This window comes from Sinocyclocheilus rhinocerous, unplaced genomic scaffold (genome assembly GCF_001515625.1).
Source record: "Sinocyclocheilus rhinocerous isolate Xijiao unplaced genomic scaffold, SAMN03320098_v1.1 scaffold377, whole genome shotgun sequence".
NCBI classification, from domain to species: domain Eukaryota; kingdom Metazoa; phylum Chordata; class Actinopteri; order Cypriniformes; family Cyprinidae; genus Sinocyclocheilus; species Sinocyclocheilus rhinocerous.
The window spans coordinates 2,908-20,295 of NW_015633195.1; the positions used below are offsets into that span (position 1 = coordinate 2,908).

At 37.9% G+C, this 17,388-nt stretch overlaps 3 protein-coding genes across 8 annotated transcripts in view; 2 read left to right on the forward strand and 1 right to left on the reverse strand.

The window, feature by feature from the left end:
• Window positions 1-260: 260 nt before the first annotated feature.
• On the reverse strand, window positions 261-3,578 carry LOC107743875 (stonustoxin subunit beta-like). The gene is made up of 6 exons (XM_016557329.1): window positions 3,476-3,578; window positions 2,607-3,180; window positions 1,918-2,091; window positions 1,673-1,843; window positions 1,342-1,388; window positions 261-1,164 (listed from the first exon to the last, which is right to left on the reverse strand). Exons 1-6 carry the CDS (start codon window positions 3,576-3,578, stop codon window positions 635-637), a joined length of 1,599 nt encoding a protein of 532 aa, XP_016412815.1. The 3' UTR covers window positions 261-634.
• Window positions 3,579-5,596: 2,018 nt separating this feature from the next.
• The window catches only part of LOC107743842 (adenine DNA glycosylase-like), a 14,582-nt gene continuing 2,790 nt past the window's right edge, over window positions 5,597-17,388 (forward strand). The window contains exons 1-15 of one of the 2 annotated variants that reach the window (XM_016557272.1): window positions 5,597-5,939; window positions 6,046-6,179; window positions 6,790-6,829; window positions 6,936-7,009; window positions 7,091-7,132; window positions 7,221-7,292; window positions 7,397-7,510; window positions 8,374-8,471; window positions 8,570-8,714; window positions 8,805-8,895; window positions 9,002-9,184; window positions 9,285-9,430; window positions 9,579-9,728; window positions 9,914-9,955; window positions 10,088-10,257. In XM_016557272.1, the coding sequence (XP_016412758.1) occupies window positions 5,831-5,939; window positions 6,046-6,179; window positions 6,790-6,829; window positions 6,936-7,009; window positions 7,091-7,132; window positions 7,221-7,292; window positions 7,397-7,510; window positions 8,374-8,471; window positions 8,570-8,714; window positions 8,805-8,895; window positions 9,002-9,184; window positions 9,285-9,430; window positions 9,579-9,728; window positions 9,914-9,955; window positions 10,088-10,234 (1,587 nt within the window). In that variant the 5' untranslated portion in view covers window positions 5,597-5,830 and the 3' untranslated portion in view covers window positions 10,235-10,257. Of the gene's footprint in view, window positions 5,940-6,045; window positions 6,180-6,789; window positions 6,830-6,935; window positions 7,010-7,090; window positions 7,133-7,220; window positions 7,293-7,396; window positions 7,511-8,373; window positions 8,472-8,569; window positions 8,715-8,804; window positions 8,896-9,001; window positions 9,185-9,284; window positions 9,431-9,578; window positions 9,729-9,913; window positions 9,956-10,087; window positions 10,382-17,388 lie in introns of those variants that run through there. The other variant, XM_016557271.1, reaches the window with a different exon arrangement.
• LOC107743843 (elongation of very long chain fatty acids protein 4-like) lies at window positions 10,753-13,843 on the forward strand. 5 transcript variants are annotated; one of them, XM_016557273.1, is made up of 9 exons: window positions 10,753-10,950; window positions 11,109-11,185; window positions 11,295-11,390; window positions 11,548-11,735; window positions 11,857-11,937; window positions 12,104-12,160; window positions 12,265-12,379; window positions 12,957-13,084; window positions 13,299-13,843. In XM_016557273.1, the coding sequence occupies exons 3-9, from the start codon at window positions 11,333-11,335 to the stop codon at window positions 13,464-13,466; spliced, it is 795 nt and encodes a 264-aa protein (XP_016412759.1). In that variant the 5' UTR covers window positions 10,753-10,950; window positions 11,109-11,185; window positions 11,295-11,332; the 3' UTR covers window positions 13,467-13,843. The 5 variants fall into 5 exon arrangements, with proteins under 5 accessions (XP_016412759.1, XP_016412760.1, XP_016412761.1 ...); XM_016557274.1 differs by having other exon boundaries at window positions 11,317-11,390; XM_016557275.1 differs by having other exon boundaries at window positions 11,327-11,390.

Genomic DNA, 17,388 nt, shown 5'->3' on the forward strand with positions numbered 1-17,388 from the left:
ACCGCCCCTTAATCTGTACGTTTACACCCACGGCGCCGTCATTTTGATTTCTCAAGCGACAGCGGTGTACTAGCTCTAATGCCATGGTGAAAGTTTGAGTAAAACACGCTAACTGTTCTGCCTTTGGCTGCACAGACGAGCACAGAACACTATTTAGAGTCCCAGCCTCAGAGGAGACAAGAGAGCAGTGGATTGATTTATTTACTGTATATTGCTGCTGCCACACAGATCTAAAATAAACATGCAATTTATTTCCCAGCTGTTTACCTTCACAGACATAACCGACTGTTGACAAAACTTTGATGTTTAGATAGTAAGAAGGCTGTTTACTACAAAAAACACTATGAAATGGCATTGAAAAACATCTCACAAATGTTGTGGTTTGCTGTGGCATTGTTTTAGTTGTGAAAACAAACACATACTTTTCGTTATATTTTGTTATTTATTCGCAAAGTTTATGTATGTGTCTGTGTGAATGAGTTAAACACAGGGCTCTTAGAACTGAACAGAAATTTGTTCATTCATTTGATCATTTTTAAACTACAGTAAGAATTTAAAAAGAATCGAAAAACTTTTATCCCATATTTCATAGTGACAAAGTTGGCAAGCCTAATAACAGGTATGTTTAAGGGGATCACAGCAACATCACATATGAGTCTGGATAAATCATAAGTCCAGCATAGAGTGGTTCAGTGAATGTTGTGTTGAATGTTTGTAAGTGTGTGAGTGTGTGTGTGTCAGAGACGCTGTAGAAGGACAGAGTGCCGGCCGGACAGTCCACATACACTCCTACTCTATTAGAGAGAGGAGATGGAGCAGGAATGTCTGTTTTATTACTATTGTGACAGGCAGTGAATCTTTTAGGAGTGCAGGTCAAACTCCAGGAATTTTCACTGTAGTCAAACCAGCAGTCCTTGCTCATGCCTTTCCTGCGGATTCCTTTATAAACCACTGAAGTACGAGCTCCTTGTCCGTTCCATTCAACCTCCCAGTAACAGCGTCCAGTCAAACTCTCTCTACACAAAACATTACAATAGTAATCAAATCGGTCTGGATGATCAGGATACGGCTGAGACTCTTTCACACGTGTGACCTTTCTGTTCCCCTCAGATAGAACAAGTTGAGGGTATGCTGTGTTTGGATCCATCGTGAAATCACAAGCGTCTAACAACAAAAAAAGATATTAAGATATGTATATATCTCCTCTGAGGAAGTAATAAGTAACAAGAAACAAAACTAAATTTATAAAGTTTTATATTTTTTTGACAATGACCCAGTTGACAACAATTGGTACGTGAGGATATGTCTATGTACAGTATGTCTATGTGATTAAAAACTCACATTTTCGTAGTCCTGGTGTAATCCTGCTCTCTCCTCCATGGTCCAAACTACAGTGACACACAAAGTAATTTTTAAACTCTTTTGCCCAATAGTGATTCACTTGCAGTCATATTAAAGAAGTCCAAAATAGGGAAAAATATCTTATACAGGAATGTAAAAAAAATGTAACTTGACACAAAACATAAAAAAATATAATAGTAGTAAATTGCCTCCAAAGTTTCCTAAAAATAAAAAAGAAAGATTTGTAGACAGTTTTAATGCACACCTACTGAATTTGATTAGGGACCCTAATGTTAGAAATCAGATAAAACCTAAATTAAGTTGTACATACTTGAGTGTCTCCAGTGTGTAGTTTGGATCATTTAGATGAGAGATCAGCTGAATTCCTGAGTGTTGTGGGTGATTGTAGCTCAGATCCAGCTCTCTCAGGTGTGACTGGTTTGAACTCAGAGCTGAAGCCAAATAATGGCATCCTTCATCGCTCACCATACAACCTGACAACCTACAGGAAATAAACAACATGTTTATATACAGTTAATTGAGTACTTTGATAAGTCAGTGTATAGAGATAAATACCTCAGTATGTGTAGTTGACAGTTGTGACTCTTGAGAGCATCAGAGATCAGCTTCACTCCTGAATCCTGCAGGTCATTGTTACTCAAATCCAGTTCTCTCAGAGGAGAGTTTGATGATTGGAGAGCTGAAGCGATGATTTCACAACACTGATGAGTAAGTTTACTGTCAGCAAGACTATAACAAAAAATTAAATAAAACACAATAAAGTTAATTTGATTTGCAGAACTTTCTCTCATCTCTCAACAGATCTCAAATAATTTCCAAACCAATATATATATTTTTTTTATATTTTCATAGGTTTTTAAAACCTATGATCTCAAAACATTTTTGTTACATGTAAGAGAGGCAGTGCTCCAACAGTATTGATATTTAGTAACAGGGACTTTTGTCTCTAAACTGTGGTCCAGATCAGTGTGTGTAAGCAGTGTGGAAACTTATCATGAAAGTAATCATGATCCTCAACACATTTCATATTGTATTGTGGCATATTAATCAGGCACTAAACGTCTACTGTATAGATCTGAAAACTGTCCACTTGGCAAAGTTGTCAGGTATTACACATTTCCCTTTCTGTCACTCCTCTCACTCTACACCAAACTCTTAATCTCTGTATTGCTTGGTGATACAGCCACATTAGTCTAATTACTCTTGATATTGCTTAAAACTGAATTTTAATAAGCTCTACTCACAGAGCTCTTGTGCAGTTGTTGACAGCTGGTATGAGTCTTCTTCTGCCCTCCTCTGTTGTGTTATATTTCTTCAGATCAAACTCATCCATCACCTCCTCTGACACCTGAAGCATGTAGGCTATTGCTGAACAGTGAGCAACAGAGAGTTTCTTCTCTGAGTGTTTGTCTGATCTCACAAACTCCTCAATCTCTCTGTACAGAGTCTGATCATTCACTTCAAGCAGACACAGGAACAGATTGATGGATCGTTCAGTGGAGAAATCCCGACCATCTTTGATCTTGTCTTTGATATATGTAATAGTTTCTCTGATGCTCTCTGAGGTGTCCACCGTGTGTGTCAGTAGACCCTGTAAGAGTCTCTGATTGGACTCCAGTGAGATGCCCAGCAGAAATCGCAGGAAAAGATCCAGATGACCAGTTTTACTCTGAAGGGATTTATCCACTGCACCTTTCAGTACAGTATAAATTACATCAAAAAACTGTGAAGTGCCTAGGCTGTTGTAATAGTAAAACACATAGAGAGCAGCAAGGAACTCCTGAAAGCTGAGATGTATAAAGCAGAAGTTTGTGAAGACTGTAGTGATCGTATCGGATCAAGTTGAGCTCTCGAAACGGAAGCACAAAGATGAAATCTACGTCCTGATTGGCCGTTCCCTCGGCCCAATCCAGAATGAACTTCTGCACAGAGACTGTTTTTCCAATTCCAGCGATGCCTTTAGTAAGAACACTCTTGATTTTCTCTCTTTGATATTGTGCTTCAGGTAAGGCTTTAAAGATGTCATTGCAGTAGATTGGAGTGTCTTGTAAGTGTTGTGTTAGGGGCTTTTTCTCCATGTGTAAAACCTCATGTTCTTCATTCACTCCTTCACTCTCTCCCTCTATGATGTACAGCTGTGTGTAAATTCTCTTCAGGAGGGTTTGATTTTCTTGTACTTTGATTCCCTCAAATAAACTATCATACTTGTTCTTCATGCTGGTTTTGTGTTTGTCTTTCACTCTCTGCAGAACATCATCCACTGGTTGATGTGAATCCTGTTGATGGTCTTCAGTCTCCTCCAGCAGGTCTGATTCTGTGCAGTGGTGAGCAGAACCAGCAGAACTAGATTCCTCCATGTGTTTGTGTGATTGTAGAACAGGACGTGTTTTTGATCTCTTTCTACATTGAGGACAATCAAAGTCTTCTGATGTTCTGGTCTGGTCCCAGTAATGGTTGATACAGTGTCTGCAGAAACTGTGTCCACAGGTGATAGAGACTGCATCTGTCTGAACCTGCTCACAAACTCCACATCTGGACTGAATCTGGATCAGAACATCCCTCTGAATACTGAACAAACACACCGTTCTGAATCACACTGATCAATGAGCATAGAAAACATATTTGCTAATGATGACTACAGGTACAATGAGTCTCATGAGTATTATTATATTCTAACTTGATTTTGTATTTTTAAATCAAAGGCTGATACATTTTAACCAGTTGCATTATTCTGGTGCAAATCATAGTCCTGAAGGTCTTTGCACAAGTGGCAAGCTGGCTGATTTCATATTTACAGACAAACTGTAGATTCTGAATATACTGCTTTCTGTATTTGTAGTCTTAGAGCATGACAATGAATATGATGAAAATTGTTCATGTATGCTTCAAGGAGATTCAGTATGAGTTTAGTCTTACCCAGGGTCAGATGTCAGTGTTTCATCACTGAGATTAGGCAGAATAACTATTGACTCATCACTCTCCATAGACACACAGCTGGATACTGGAGATGCTGCAGTGTCCTCCTCCATCTCCTTGACACTCATTACAGAAGCACTGCTGATCTTCTTCATCTCATTCAAAAGAAACAGCTGTCAGTCCTAAAAAAAAACCGTAAGTCACCTCATTTGTAAGTCGCTTTGGAGAGAAGTGTCTGCTGAATGTAAATGTAAAATAAAACCAAAAATTAATAGAAGTATCAGGCTGGACTCTTGTTTATTTTTGGTGACATTTTACACCTACCCTCTTTTGTGGATAATTCAATTCAAATTTATTTCTTTGGCACTTTTTAAAATGTTGTAGTGTTGCAAAGCAGCCTTACAGTAAACACACATAATCGTCTGTACATGATAAACAATGTTCTAAAGAAATATTTGTCAATCTGGCCTTCCATATCTTTTCGGCAAAATGCACTCCCATATACCATCGTGGACTCTCGAGCCTAGCGCCTCAAGAGTCTGCACTGCTATTAACTATGGTTTTTGCCAGCGACATCTGCATCTATTAGGAAGATCTGTCCTCCCCCATTCAAGTAGATAGGACTGTTGTCTAGCCATGACTGAAATAGCTGCCCGGAGGCGATGCAAACATGTGTGCCCCGACTTCGCTAAACGGCCTTTGCACCTATCGGCATGGATTTTAACTGTAAACCATTTCAAGCTGTGTATATTTGCCTTCTTAATCTGTCACACTAGATTCAGTTTATGGATATATCTGCAATCGACCGCAGTATCGAAACAGACGTGTTAAATATGAGAGAAATGTGTAACGTTAGCTATTATTGAATACTATCTGTTAGTTACCGTTTTACTATGAATGTTATTGTTATGGTTCCGTTAGTGAGATAATTGTAAAATTAGTGGTTATTATGGTTTCACTACAAATTCATAGTTAAACTATGGTTACTGTAGTAAAAACCATAGTTAATTTCTGTAAGAGTAAGTTAGATGATTTAAAATGATGAAAAGTAAAGATGCAGTATTAGGTATTTTAAGTATTTCTCGACTTACTGTGAAAGCCTCAAAACGATGTTTCCGCAGGTCTTTACTTTCGGTTTTACAGTGCTTGACGTGATATCATTCTTGTTAGAAATGCGCGAAAATGAAACCAATTCAACAAGATCTACGCAGATGGTGCCGCTGTCACACGTTTGCGGGCTTCACGGAGCGTGTAAACTGCGCATGCTCCTTGTCCTTGCCAAAAAACCACGCCCGCGTGATGACGTCAGACTGCGACGAGCGGGAGCGGTACTGCTGCATGTTGTGAAAACACGTTTGTTCCTTACTGTATTACTAACAGTAGTACTTTGTACATGTCGTTTTTAATATATGATTTTTAACGTTCTGATGTTTAATTCGGTGTAATTTTTTTTTCTATAATAGCGACCATGTGCAGATAGTTTTGATTTTAACTGAAAGTTTTAAGGGTCCCACAGGTTGTTTATTAATTTGTGAAAGATTGGTTTAGCGCCATGAGCAGGTTAAGATCTGCAGTGCAGAAGGGGAAGAGAGCGGCTCTAGAAAACACAGAGGTGATCAAATCCAGCAATAAGAAGAAATCAAAGTCTGCCATTAAAGAAGGTGAGTGGTCCTCTGTGTGCAATTGAGAAACGTTATAAATCAAGGCAACTCGATGTTTGCCTTTAAAATGTTATAATGTTTAAGTTTGATTTCTTATTCCCACCAGAGGAACCATCTGAAACTGAACCGTCCTCCTCATCATACCACTTTTTCCATGATCCAACTGAAATCCCTCTTTTCCGCTCTCACCTTCTTCAGTGGTATGATCAGAATAAGAGAGAGCTTCCCTGGAGGACACTGGTAAAAGCATCTAATATTCTTAATTAGTAAATAACCTAATCTAACAGACTGTACATAGTTTTTGTCACGTGACTATGAGATGCTCATTGGAAGCGATTGGAAGTGATCGGCATTTCAATGCTAGTTTTTTTTTTTTTTTTTTTTTTTTTGAAATAGCTAGAAGAAGTGCAAAGGATTGCAACAGAACATCCTGTACATCTTGTACGCCATCTTTGAACATTTTGAGATCTTTTAAGGACAAATTGGAGGGTTTGTTTAAAATTTTTTTTTTTTTTTTTTTTTTTTGCATGTTAAAGCGCATTTAATGTATTGCAGGAAGAAAATGTTTTATTGTAGGCCTGAAAATATGAATCATACTGGTAAATTAAATTGTCTATATAAAACCACATAAATTATTTAGTTAGCAGGGAATTATTAGCAGGGAAAATGTTGACTGTGGGGTTAAGTGTGTTAGTTATGCTTGAGGGTTATTTGTGTCAGTGGCTTAACTAATGACTATTACAAACACTGTTACAAAATTGTTTAATTGCATTCAATGCAAATAAGACTTTGAAATGAGATCAGTCTTTTGTGTGTATGTGTGTCTCTGTGTGTGTTGTAATCCATACAGGCTATGACAGAATCAGGAGTTAATATCAGGACATATGGAGGTATGAAAAAGTGTTTTAATGTCATGATCATCATAACCTAAATCCTTTTTTTTTTAATGTAAATTTATTTATTTTATTAAAAAAAAAATTCTCATGCCGTCCTCAGTGTGGGTCTCAGAGATCATGTTACAGCAGACCCAAGTTGCCACAGTGATAGACTACTATAACAGATGGATGAAGGTAGGCAAGCTGTTTGACATCTACTCTCACAGTACCTCAGGAATGCCACATTTTATGCTGTTTCTGCATCTTTATTTTTAGAGATGGCCAACTGTGGAAAAACTTGCTGCAGCTACACTGGAGGTGATAGTTAAATCCATAGACATACACAAAATAAAAAGACAGAGACATAGTGAGCATCTGACAGCAGTGTATTATTGTCTCCCTGCAGGAAGTGAACCAAATGTGGGCGGGTCTTGGATACTACTCTCGAGGACGCAGGCTGCACGAAGGTGCTCAGAAAGTAGGTTTAAACATAGTAATGCAGAATTTAGATGCAATTTAGATGTTTGCTTTCATATATTTGTGTAATCTGCACATATTAAAAGATGTTGAATCTTACAATAGGTAGTATCAGAACTGGATGGACAGATGCCAAAGACCACAGCAGGACTACTAAAACAGCTGCCTGGTGTTGGACGTTACACCGCCGGCGCAATCAGTTCTATAGCACTTGGACAGGTAAATTTGTTTTGTTGATACATTTGATTAGGCCCATGTTCTTAAAGAAATGGTTCACCAAAAAATTGCTGAAATTTACTCGCCCTCAAGCTGTCAAAGATGTTGATGAGTTTGATGAGAAATTTAGCATTTCATCACTTGCTCACCAATGGCTCCTTTGCATTGAATGGGTGCCATCAGAATGAAAGCCCAAAAAGCTGATAAAAAATCACAATGATCCACAAGTGATTCACACAACTCCAGTCCATAAATTAACATCTTGTGAAGTGAAAAGCTGCATGTTTGTAAGAAACAAATCCATCATGAAGACATTTTTTAACTTCAAGCTGTTGTCCTCTCACTTGATAAACCACATATTAGTTTAGAACTGTTTTGGACTGTTTTCACTTGTAAAGTGTGCCTCATTTGTGCATATTTTTCTCCTGACTCGGATGACTTTTTTCACTGGAGAAAACAATATTTTGTATAGAGGAAGTTAAAAGCATCTTAATGATGGATTTGTTTCTTTCAAACACACAGCTTTTTTCTTCAAGACATTAATTGATGGACTGGATTTGTGTGGATTACTTGTGAATTATGTAATGTTTTTATCAGCTCTCATTCTGGCACCCATTCACTGCAGAGGATCCATTGGTGAGTAACTTAGGTAATGCTAAATAAAAAAAATCTCATTTACATCTTAAAGATCCTATCTTTGGGGAACTCCTACTCCTTTAATAGAATTAATTTACTTGTGTGCTCCACTAATAGCGCAGCACAGATCAGTTTGGGCAGCATTGCATTGTCGGGATATTAAACACTGTGAATATTTAGCAGTAAATGCTGTTTATTTATTTGATGCAATGATGTTTGTTGTTCTCCAGGTGACAGGTGCAGTTGATGGAAACGTCATTCGAGTTCTTTGTCGCGTTCGAGCCATTGGTGCAGACAGCACCAGTCCTGCTGTAACAGATGCTTTGTGGTACTGAAAGATCCATCAAGTTTATGTACTGTTAAGCAAATTTAGATCTAAGTTGTAAAATGTTGGATTTAATTGTGACCTTTATTGGTCTATTTCAGGAAAATTACTGATACACTTGTTGACCCAGAGAGACCCGGAGACTTTAATCAGGCTATGATGGAATTAGGGGCCAGAGTCTGCACCCCAAAATCCCCTCTGTGCGGCCAGTGTCCCGTTCAAACCCACTGTCATGCCTTTAGGAAGGTACTGCTGAGCAGCTCTCACCAAAACGCTTCCTTGTAAAACTGTCAAATGACTTATTATATATCAGATTTTATATCTTTTATACTGTAGGTGAGCATTAAACAAGAGATTGACTCCAAAAGACTTCTAAGTAAACTTGTCTCAAAGCTCAACACCTCAGTTCCTGACATAGAGAATTGTTGTAAGTTGTAAAGTCCTCTGTTAATCACGAAATATTCTCTTTTTATCCATACATCAGATCTATAAATCAAAAGCAGTGTCTAATGTACATTCACATTCTCTGACAGTGGCTGCTGGCAGCTGTGACTTGTGTCTATCAGAGGACTGGGACCCTCAGCTGGGGGTGCAGAATTACCCAAGAAAGCCTGTTAAAAAAGCTCCACGTGTGGAGCAAACCTTAACCTGTATAGTGGAACGTCAGCAAGCTGGAGAAGAGATGGAGTATTTTCTCACTCAAAGACCAAGCAAAGGTGAAACAATAGTTTTGACTGGGTGAATGAGAAAAAGATGAACGACTTCTAGAAAATATCATGAAAAAATATGATTTTGGATTACATGGATGTCTTGCAGGACTCTTGGCAGGGATGTGGGAGCTACCCAGCATGCTCTTGGAGGCTGACACCTCTGAGAATAAATATAAAGGCTTGATATGTGATATGATGCAAAAACTGCTGGAAAAATCTCTAGACGCTAACTCAGTGCAGTTTGTGGGAGAGGTGGGTGTTTTCCCCAAAACGTATCATCTTGGGTTTAGAATAATCCAAATTTACTCAATATTTGATTTGCATCTTCGGCGATGATGTGCACGTTTGGTTACAATGCATGTGTTTGATATTCATTCATGTCTTTCATGTTCTCTGTCAGGTGGTGCATATTTTCTCCCACATCCATCAAACCTATATAGTCTTTTCCGTGCATGTGTCTGACTGGTCAGAAGGAGAGCAAGAGCAGAAGACCTGTTGGCTCACTAAATCTGCTCTGAAGGAGGCGGCTGTATCCACTGGGGTTAAAAAGGTTGTGTATATTTTCATGGGTTTCACAGCAAAGCCAAACTAACCTTAAAACTACAAAAAAATTGTTTGGGTGTACAAAAAATCTTGTGTGTACAAGAAACGCATATTTTTGGAAAGACTTTTTTAAAACCATGTTGTTACTGTCATTCACATGTATGTAAAGATCTTGTATTTTCAATTACACAGATTATGAAGCTCTATGAATCTTCAAGCAAGGTGGACAGCAAGGTAAGTGTTCCTGAGTTTGCATGTGCTTCATATTTTGCACTGTTTGGTGTTTTTGAGTTATTTTCATTTTTCATATCTTACTGATATTAAAATTCTGTTTTTGCCCTATCCTAACATTTCACACTTTTTCAGGAAAAGAAGAGAAAACCCAGCCCTGAGAAACGGTCAAACAAAATAAAAAAGCCTAAGGGTGCTGTTACCAACGAAGGACCCAAACAACTCTACCTCAGTAAATTCTTTTCTACCTCTAAGACAAAGGCCAAAAGCCAAAACTGTTGACAAAAGCCTGTCTGTATATTAAGGTTTTACGATTTTGATATGGTCAATGTGTAGTCATCGTGTAAATTTGCTATGTTAAGAGTGTCACATATTACCTACAGCTTTAAAGTTTTATTTTTTAGAGGGATAGTTGTGTTTTTAAATAAATAATAAATGTATAATAAGCCTGATAAAGTCAAGTCACCTTTATTTATATAGCGCTTTTAACAATACAGATTGTGTCAAAGCAACTGAACAGCATTAATTAGGAAAATAGTGTGTCAATAATGCAAAATGACAATAGTAAACACTAATTTTTCAGTTAAAGGCAGTTCATCATTGAATTCAGCGATGTCATCATCCAGCTCAGTTCAGTCTAAATAGTATCTTTGCAATCATTTGCAATCAAATCAACGATATCGCTGGAAATGAAGTGTACCCAACTAAGCAAGCCAGAGGCGACAGCGGCAAGGAACCGTCTATTTGTTTAAATTTCAGATTAATGTGTCTGTTTTCTCAGCTCCAGTGGGACTTTTAAATGTGAAATGTGAGTTATGAAAACTGGGTGCAGTCCAAAGTTTTTCTTCCAATAATTCTGTGCACTTCTGCATAACAACTGATAACACCCGATTTCCCATGTTACTCAAATAATTTTGTGTGAAGTTTAAAGTTCCTATCTGACCGTGCGACTGACTGAACTCTTCCACACAGTGCGATACACCTGTACTTTTCCTCAGGTAAGTTCACCGGTCAATTTATGTTGATTGCGAACGTTTGTCTAAATGTGAAATAATCCCTATACGGATAAGAAGACAATTGCAGTCAGATAATAAAAATATCCCATGTACGTTAAATTTCTTGTCAATAAGTTGAACGCCTTGTCATTAAAATGAAGTTGCAATAATTACAAGAGCAGCCTGCATAGGGAGAAGGTATCCCTCAAGGACAAGACCGCAAATCTACTTCCTTAAGGTATGCAACCCTTCGCATTTTTTGTATATAATGTATTATTAAGAACACACAAACACGGGATATATTAGTCCTCTTTATACATGTTTTACCCTCTTCTGCTGAATGCTAGTCTAGTCTTTTTTATGATAAAGCATAGGCTAGTCCTCTATGGAATCAGCATGGCAGAGAGTGGAATCCATGCACCGCTGGATTCTGGAGAATGGGGGTATGCTTTTTTTCGTGTTGTATAAGCATGATTTATTTTACACCTTGTATTTTACTGTACTATCTAGAGAAACGTTACATCATAAATTATGAATATAATAATCTATAGAATGCACTTTTATGCAAAACTCCTTGTGTTTTCTGTCATGGCATTTCAGATACGCGGACGGACCCATGGCTTCTAATCTACTCTCCTGTACCAATCATCTGTATGTTTTTGTGCTATCTTGGTATTATTTGGATTGGACCCAAGCTTATGAAACACACGGAACCAGTGAACCTAAAAGCAGTGCTTATTGTATACAACTTTGCCATGGTCGGTTTGTCGATTTACATGTTCCATGAGGTACATTTTGTATTTCACACATACATACTCTAGTTAAGTCCAATATAGGTGCATACTATTTCAAGGTCTTACGTTAAAATAACCTAGACATCAAATCTGAAATCTGTTTTACTTTCCACAGTTCTTGGTCACATCTTGGCTGGCAGACTACAGTTATCTGTGTCAACCTGTGGACTACAGCCCCAGTATTCTAGGAATGATGGTGATTACATCTCTCTCATTTTCTGTTTAGCTGCCTAGTGTTCTTTGCTAATAATCAGTAATTCCTGTTTTCCAAATCATAATCAAATTTACCTATGATGTTATCGTTATTTTTAGATTTCCAGTAAAGATGCATTGGTTACCTAATTATTACTGTATCTTTTTAGATGGCCAGTGTATGCTGGTGGTTCTTCTTCTCTAAAGTTATTGAGCTTAGTGATACAGTAAGTTTGACTCATTTAAAAAATATGATTGTTGCAGATATTTACACCCGTTTTAGACATACAGTTCAAATAAAGAAGCTTTCCCTCCCAACCTCCTCTCTCAGGTCTTTTTTATCCTAAGAAAAAAGAACAGCCAGCTCACTTTTCTACATGTGTATCATCATGGAACTATGATCTTCAACTGGTGGGCAGGAGTTAAATTTGTGGCGGGAGGTCAATGTAAGAGAGAAACAACAGCCCCAGTATTCTAGGAATGAGGGTGATTACATCTCTCTCATTTTCTGTTTAGCTGCCTAGTGTTCTTTGCTAATAATCAGTCATTCCTGTTTTCCAAACCATAATCAAATTTACCTATGATGTTATCGTTATTTTTAGATTTCCAGTAAAGATGCATTGGTTACCTAATTATTACTGTATCTTTTTAGATGGCCAGTGTATGCTGGTGGTTCTTCTTCTCTAAAGTTATTGAGCTTAGTGATACAGTAAGTTTGACTCATTTAAAAAATATGATTGTTGCAGATATTTACACCCGTTTTAGACATACAGTTCAAATAAAGAAGCTTTCCCTCCCAACCTCCTCTCTCAGGTCTTTTTTATCCTAAGAAAAAAGAACAGCCAGCTCACTTTTCTACATGTGTATCATCATGGAACTATGATCTTCAACTGGTGGGCAGGAGTTAAATTTGTGGCGGGAGGTCAATGTAAGAGAGAAACATTAAATAATTCATATATATTCAGTGACTACAGTTAATATGCACTGTTTCATTATTTTGTGTCTTTTTGCCTATTCATTCAGCATTTTTTATCGGGCTGCTGAACACCTTTGTTCATATAGTGATGTATTCATACTATGGCCTGGCGGCCCTGGGGCCTCACATGCAGAAATATCTTTGGTGGAAGCGCTACCTCACCTCATTACAGCTGGTAAATACACAACACATTGATATTCTGCTCATTTAGTCTTTCACTTTTAGTCTATCAGAGCATTTTGTTTCACAAATTTTTATTCTTTTGTAAATTGCTTCAATACAGATGTCCTGTTAGTAGAAGGCCAGATGATAATTTTTAAAATAAGAATTAAAAAATTAAAAACGGAAACATAACATCAGCGGGACTGTTGAACAACTTCTCTTTACAGGTCCAGTTTGTCTTGCTGACTATCCACACTGGTTACAACCTCTTCACCGAGTGTGATTTTCCTGATTCCATGAATGCAGTTGTGTTTGCATATTGCGTCAGCCTCATTATACTCTTCAGCAACTTTTACTACCAGAGCTACATAACCAGGAAGAGCAAGATATCTTAACATTGGTCCACATGAGCAGAGGCCTCACCCGTCCTTTGATAGACTAATTTGTCCATTGCTGTTCTCACTGCAGTCATTCCTCAGTTAAATTAAGTCTTCGGGACTGAAAATTTGGTGAAACCACTGACCTCATATCTAATTTGGGTTGTAAATGACTTATCCAATAAAGATGGGACATGTCTTATTGCATTTTGGAACCTCAACCAAAATAATTTGAAATGTAAATAAAGTGTAATTTCATTTTAGATAACTTTAAGATGGAACCTTGTGTAAAAACAGCTTTGTACTGTCTTATAAATTGTCTTTATTAACAAAAGTGAAGTGCACTAGATGGCGCTATTTACGTATCTTGACTGCAGCTGCCTCAGACGATGTTCTCGCGCGAATTCTCGCGATTATTATTATCGTCATTATGTCTATAGGTGCGTTCGACTTGAAGCACGGCTACAGACGGCGATCAACTATGGTATGGAAGGCCGTAAAGACAAATACTTATTTTATGGAAGGCCGTAAAGACAAATACTTCTTTAGACGTTATGTGTACAGACGATATAACGCGTGGACGCGTAATTGCGTCTAAACACGTTATTTCGTGTACAGACGTTAATGTTTTGGCCAATGGCAAGGCTGAAGACTTGAAATTTTGCATACAATTAATTAAACATATAATAGTGACATAAATATCTACCTAAGGACATGTCATTAATGAATAATGCATATAAATGTGACGTGTATGGCAAATAGTCAAAACAAACTTTTAAATGCTAAAACGGCTTGCGATAGACGTGCCATGTATGTACCACCATAGTACGTGGTCGCATGTCAGCGCTATCTATGGTCACATGATAATGACGAATGAAGGAGGAGTATAGTATTTCAAAATACAGGCGGCAGAGGAACCATGGTGTTGAGAAATTTTGTGAACAATTGCATGCTAATTTTTCAGGAATGCGCTCACTTGTGTCTAACGGACAATGTGGAAGAGGATACTTTTCAGTCCATAATTTCAAGGCAAGTCATAAGGTACGCGCTGATGGGCGGCATAGGGCACCGCACGCCCACGGATTTAAGTCAAGTCACCCTCATTTATATAGCGCAATACAGGTTGTTTCAAAGCAGCTTTACAGTGATATCAGCAAAAAAAATAAATAATATATTGTCATTGTTCAGCTGTCAGTTCAGTGCTGAATCAGTTATTATTCATTATAATAATTAGGCTAGTTCATATTTCATCTATAAAAGTAGGTTGGTTGTGATGTCAGCTTAGTTCAGTTTCATACAGCAGCGTCAGTACAGTCAGATCAATAATATTGTTGAATGTATAGAGCTTTCAGACACGACTTTACTCTTTCTGTTTTTTTTTAATAATATATTATAGACAATGGTTAGAGGTCTGCAGTGGGCGAGCGGAAGACTCGTTGAATTGGACACTGCGGAAGAAATGATCGCTGTTTGTCCAAATTCATAACATTGGACATACCCAGCCATCATCTGATTAGTTCTGAATAAACGTTTTACTTTACTTAATTACAGTACATCTAAATGCATTTAAATTGAAATGTAAAAATGTTGGGGAGACCAAGAGTTTGGTCTTCTATATTTTAATTTTGGTTAATCATGGGTATCTTTACATTCCTGCGATAGACTGGCCATCTGTTCACCCAAGCACATGGATACAAACAAACTTAAAATTGTTCATATTAATTCCAAATCATACTGATTAAATAATTAACAAATTAATCATTAAACAATCACATTAATCATAATCTTATTAATATAATATAAAACCTGCCTGTGAACAAACACGCCTGCTCTGACCCACACTTACATGCACACAAATATAGAAGAATGCGTTACGCACACTTAAGCACATAGTTGGATACAAACACTTGCACACACAAAAGCAGACATATCATATATGAAATTGTGTCAACATGGTACATACTTCTGTTGAGGTTTTTCAATTCTTTGTTTTTGTACTTCTGTTGGAATGTCTTAATTCTTTAAATTTGTATTTCTGTTGGAGTGAGTGTTTCTTTATTTACATTTATACTTTTGTTGAAGGCTGTTGAAGTGTGGAGCAGTTGAGTGAATGAACAGCACTCTCTTCCACTCTCATTACCCACAACTGTGGTTCCCTTGAGCAAGGCACCTAACCCCCAATTCCTCAGTTTAAACCAGCTCAAATCAGCTGTCATGCTTCAAAACATACGTAACCAGCATATGCTGTTTTTTTTCAACAGGGCACTGCTCCGGGTGTGAGTTCACAGTGTGTGTGTGTGCGTGTGTGTGTGTGTGTGTGGTCAATACTTACTGCTGTGTGTGTGCACTTGGATGGGTGAAATGCAGCATTTCAGAGTATTGGACACCATACTTGGCTACAACGCATCAATTAAATATGAATTCTTTGTGTTATGAGTTCACAAGCATATCAGCTAGTGTGTTCTTTTAAATTTTGAAACCATTCTATTGAAAACAAAACTGTGCAGATAATACAAATGGTTACATCAGAACATTGTACAATCTAAATGAAAATGCATGTACATCTTTGAGGTTGCAGTGCCCAAAATTTATCTGAAAAAAGACTTATGGATAAAAATGGACACTTAACATATTTTAATATGTGTATAAAAAAAAAAAAAAAACATTCCTTCAAAAACCATAGTTGGAAATACAAGAGGCCTTGAAAATTTGTATACATCACCGTATTTGCTTGCTAATTAGCACATTATTAGTAAAGGCGATTTGCAAAGATTCATTAAAAAACCTTATACTCACTTCTTCTGTAGGTGAAGCTGGATCACGAATGATTCGTGTGAAGATAGACGCATTTAGGTAGATCGGGGGCGCATTCCCTTCAGAAACAAACATAATCCACTGCGAGTTCAGCGGCTCAGATGTCGGGAGTAAATGACGACTGCTATGTTCATTATTACATCCAACAACAGAACACCTCAATCGCTTAGGAGTCATTCTTGTCTACATCTGCTCCGGCGGTCAAACAATGGCTGACTGATGACAGCTGACTCAGGGCGGGTCTGAGGTAAGACACCAGTCCAGTCTGTGCTGAAACGCTACTGTCAATCAAACTATCGTGGGAGGGGCCTGACTGTGTGACGTCACACAGACAGGCATCTGAGATCGGCTCGATTTGAGAAAGGGGTAAAGATTTAACGAGATTTTAAAAAAGCACTGTGTGGATCTTTATCATTATAGGGTGGTTGTGTACACACACTGCCAACACACATTTCAGTTCAAACAACTTGTAAAAGTGCATGTAGCATCAAATGACCCCTTTAAAAGAACAAGAGCCTGAAATCATCAGGAGGCTGGTTTGATTGAGTTTTATATAAGATACATGCACTTTATTGACCCCACAGTGAAATCAAGGAATAGCCAAATACGCAAATTCAGTGAGAAAAGGTAATGACGAAATCAGCTGTGTTTTACTTAAACCAAAATGTAATTCCAGCAATAAAATAGCACATTGATCCATTAGCTTGTTGAGGTGGCCGTGGAAAGAGGGCTGAATCAGGATACTGGTATATGAGCCATGCTGTTTGGCACGATTGTGTTTGCTGGCACTGAGCCCTTCATAGTCTGTGGGTGAGGGCATTCTGGGCTCTACTTCAAGAGCAATACACTTTCAGAAGATTTAGGGCTGACATTTGGAGGCATCAGCATGCATGGCTTGTGAGAGTGGATGCCACACCAACACAACCCTAGTCTGCTTCCAGCGTCCTGCAGAGGGGATTTGTGTCAGAGTGATGCCTAGAAATATTGCTCCAATCTGTCTCTGACTGTTTCATCATGAACTGAGAGCTGTCTGCCCTTAACCTCCTGCCATTCTGGGATTCACGCACTGGGCTGAAACATGAGCAAGTCAATATGTCCATCCACAAATAAAAGGTTGCAGTACACT

Coding starts and splice junctions, on each gene's coding strand:
- LOC107743875 (XM_016557329.1), bottom strand. CDS start 3,578: ATGAAGAACAAGTATGATAGTTTATTTGAGGGAATCAAAGTACAAGAA. Junction 3,181..3,475: donor GTACATCATAGAGGGAGAGA/GTGAAGGAGTGA, acceptor CGATCACTACAG/TCTTCACAAACTTCTGCTTT. Junction 1,165..1,341: donor TACACCAGGACTACGAAAAT/GTGAGTTTTTAA, acceptor TTTTGTTGTTAG/ACGCTTGTGATTTCACGATG.
- LOC107743843 (XM_016557273.1), top strand. CDS start 11,333: ATGGAATCAGCATGGCAGAGAGTGGAATCCATGCACCGCTGGATTCTG. Junction 12,161..12,264: donor TTATTGAGCTTAGTGATACA/GTAAGTTTGACT, acceptor CTCCTCTCTCAG/GTCTTTTTTATCCTAAGAAA. Junction 12,380..12,956: donor ATTTGTGGCGGGAGGTCAAT/GTAAGAGAGAAA, acceptor CTATTCATTCAG/CATTTTTTATCGGGCTGCTG.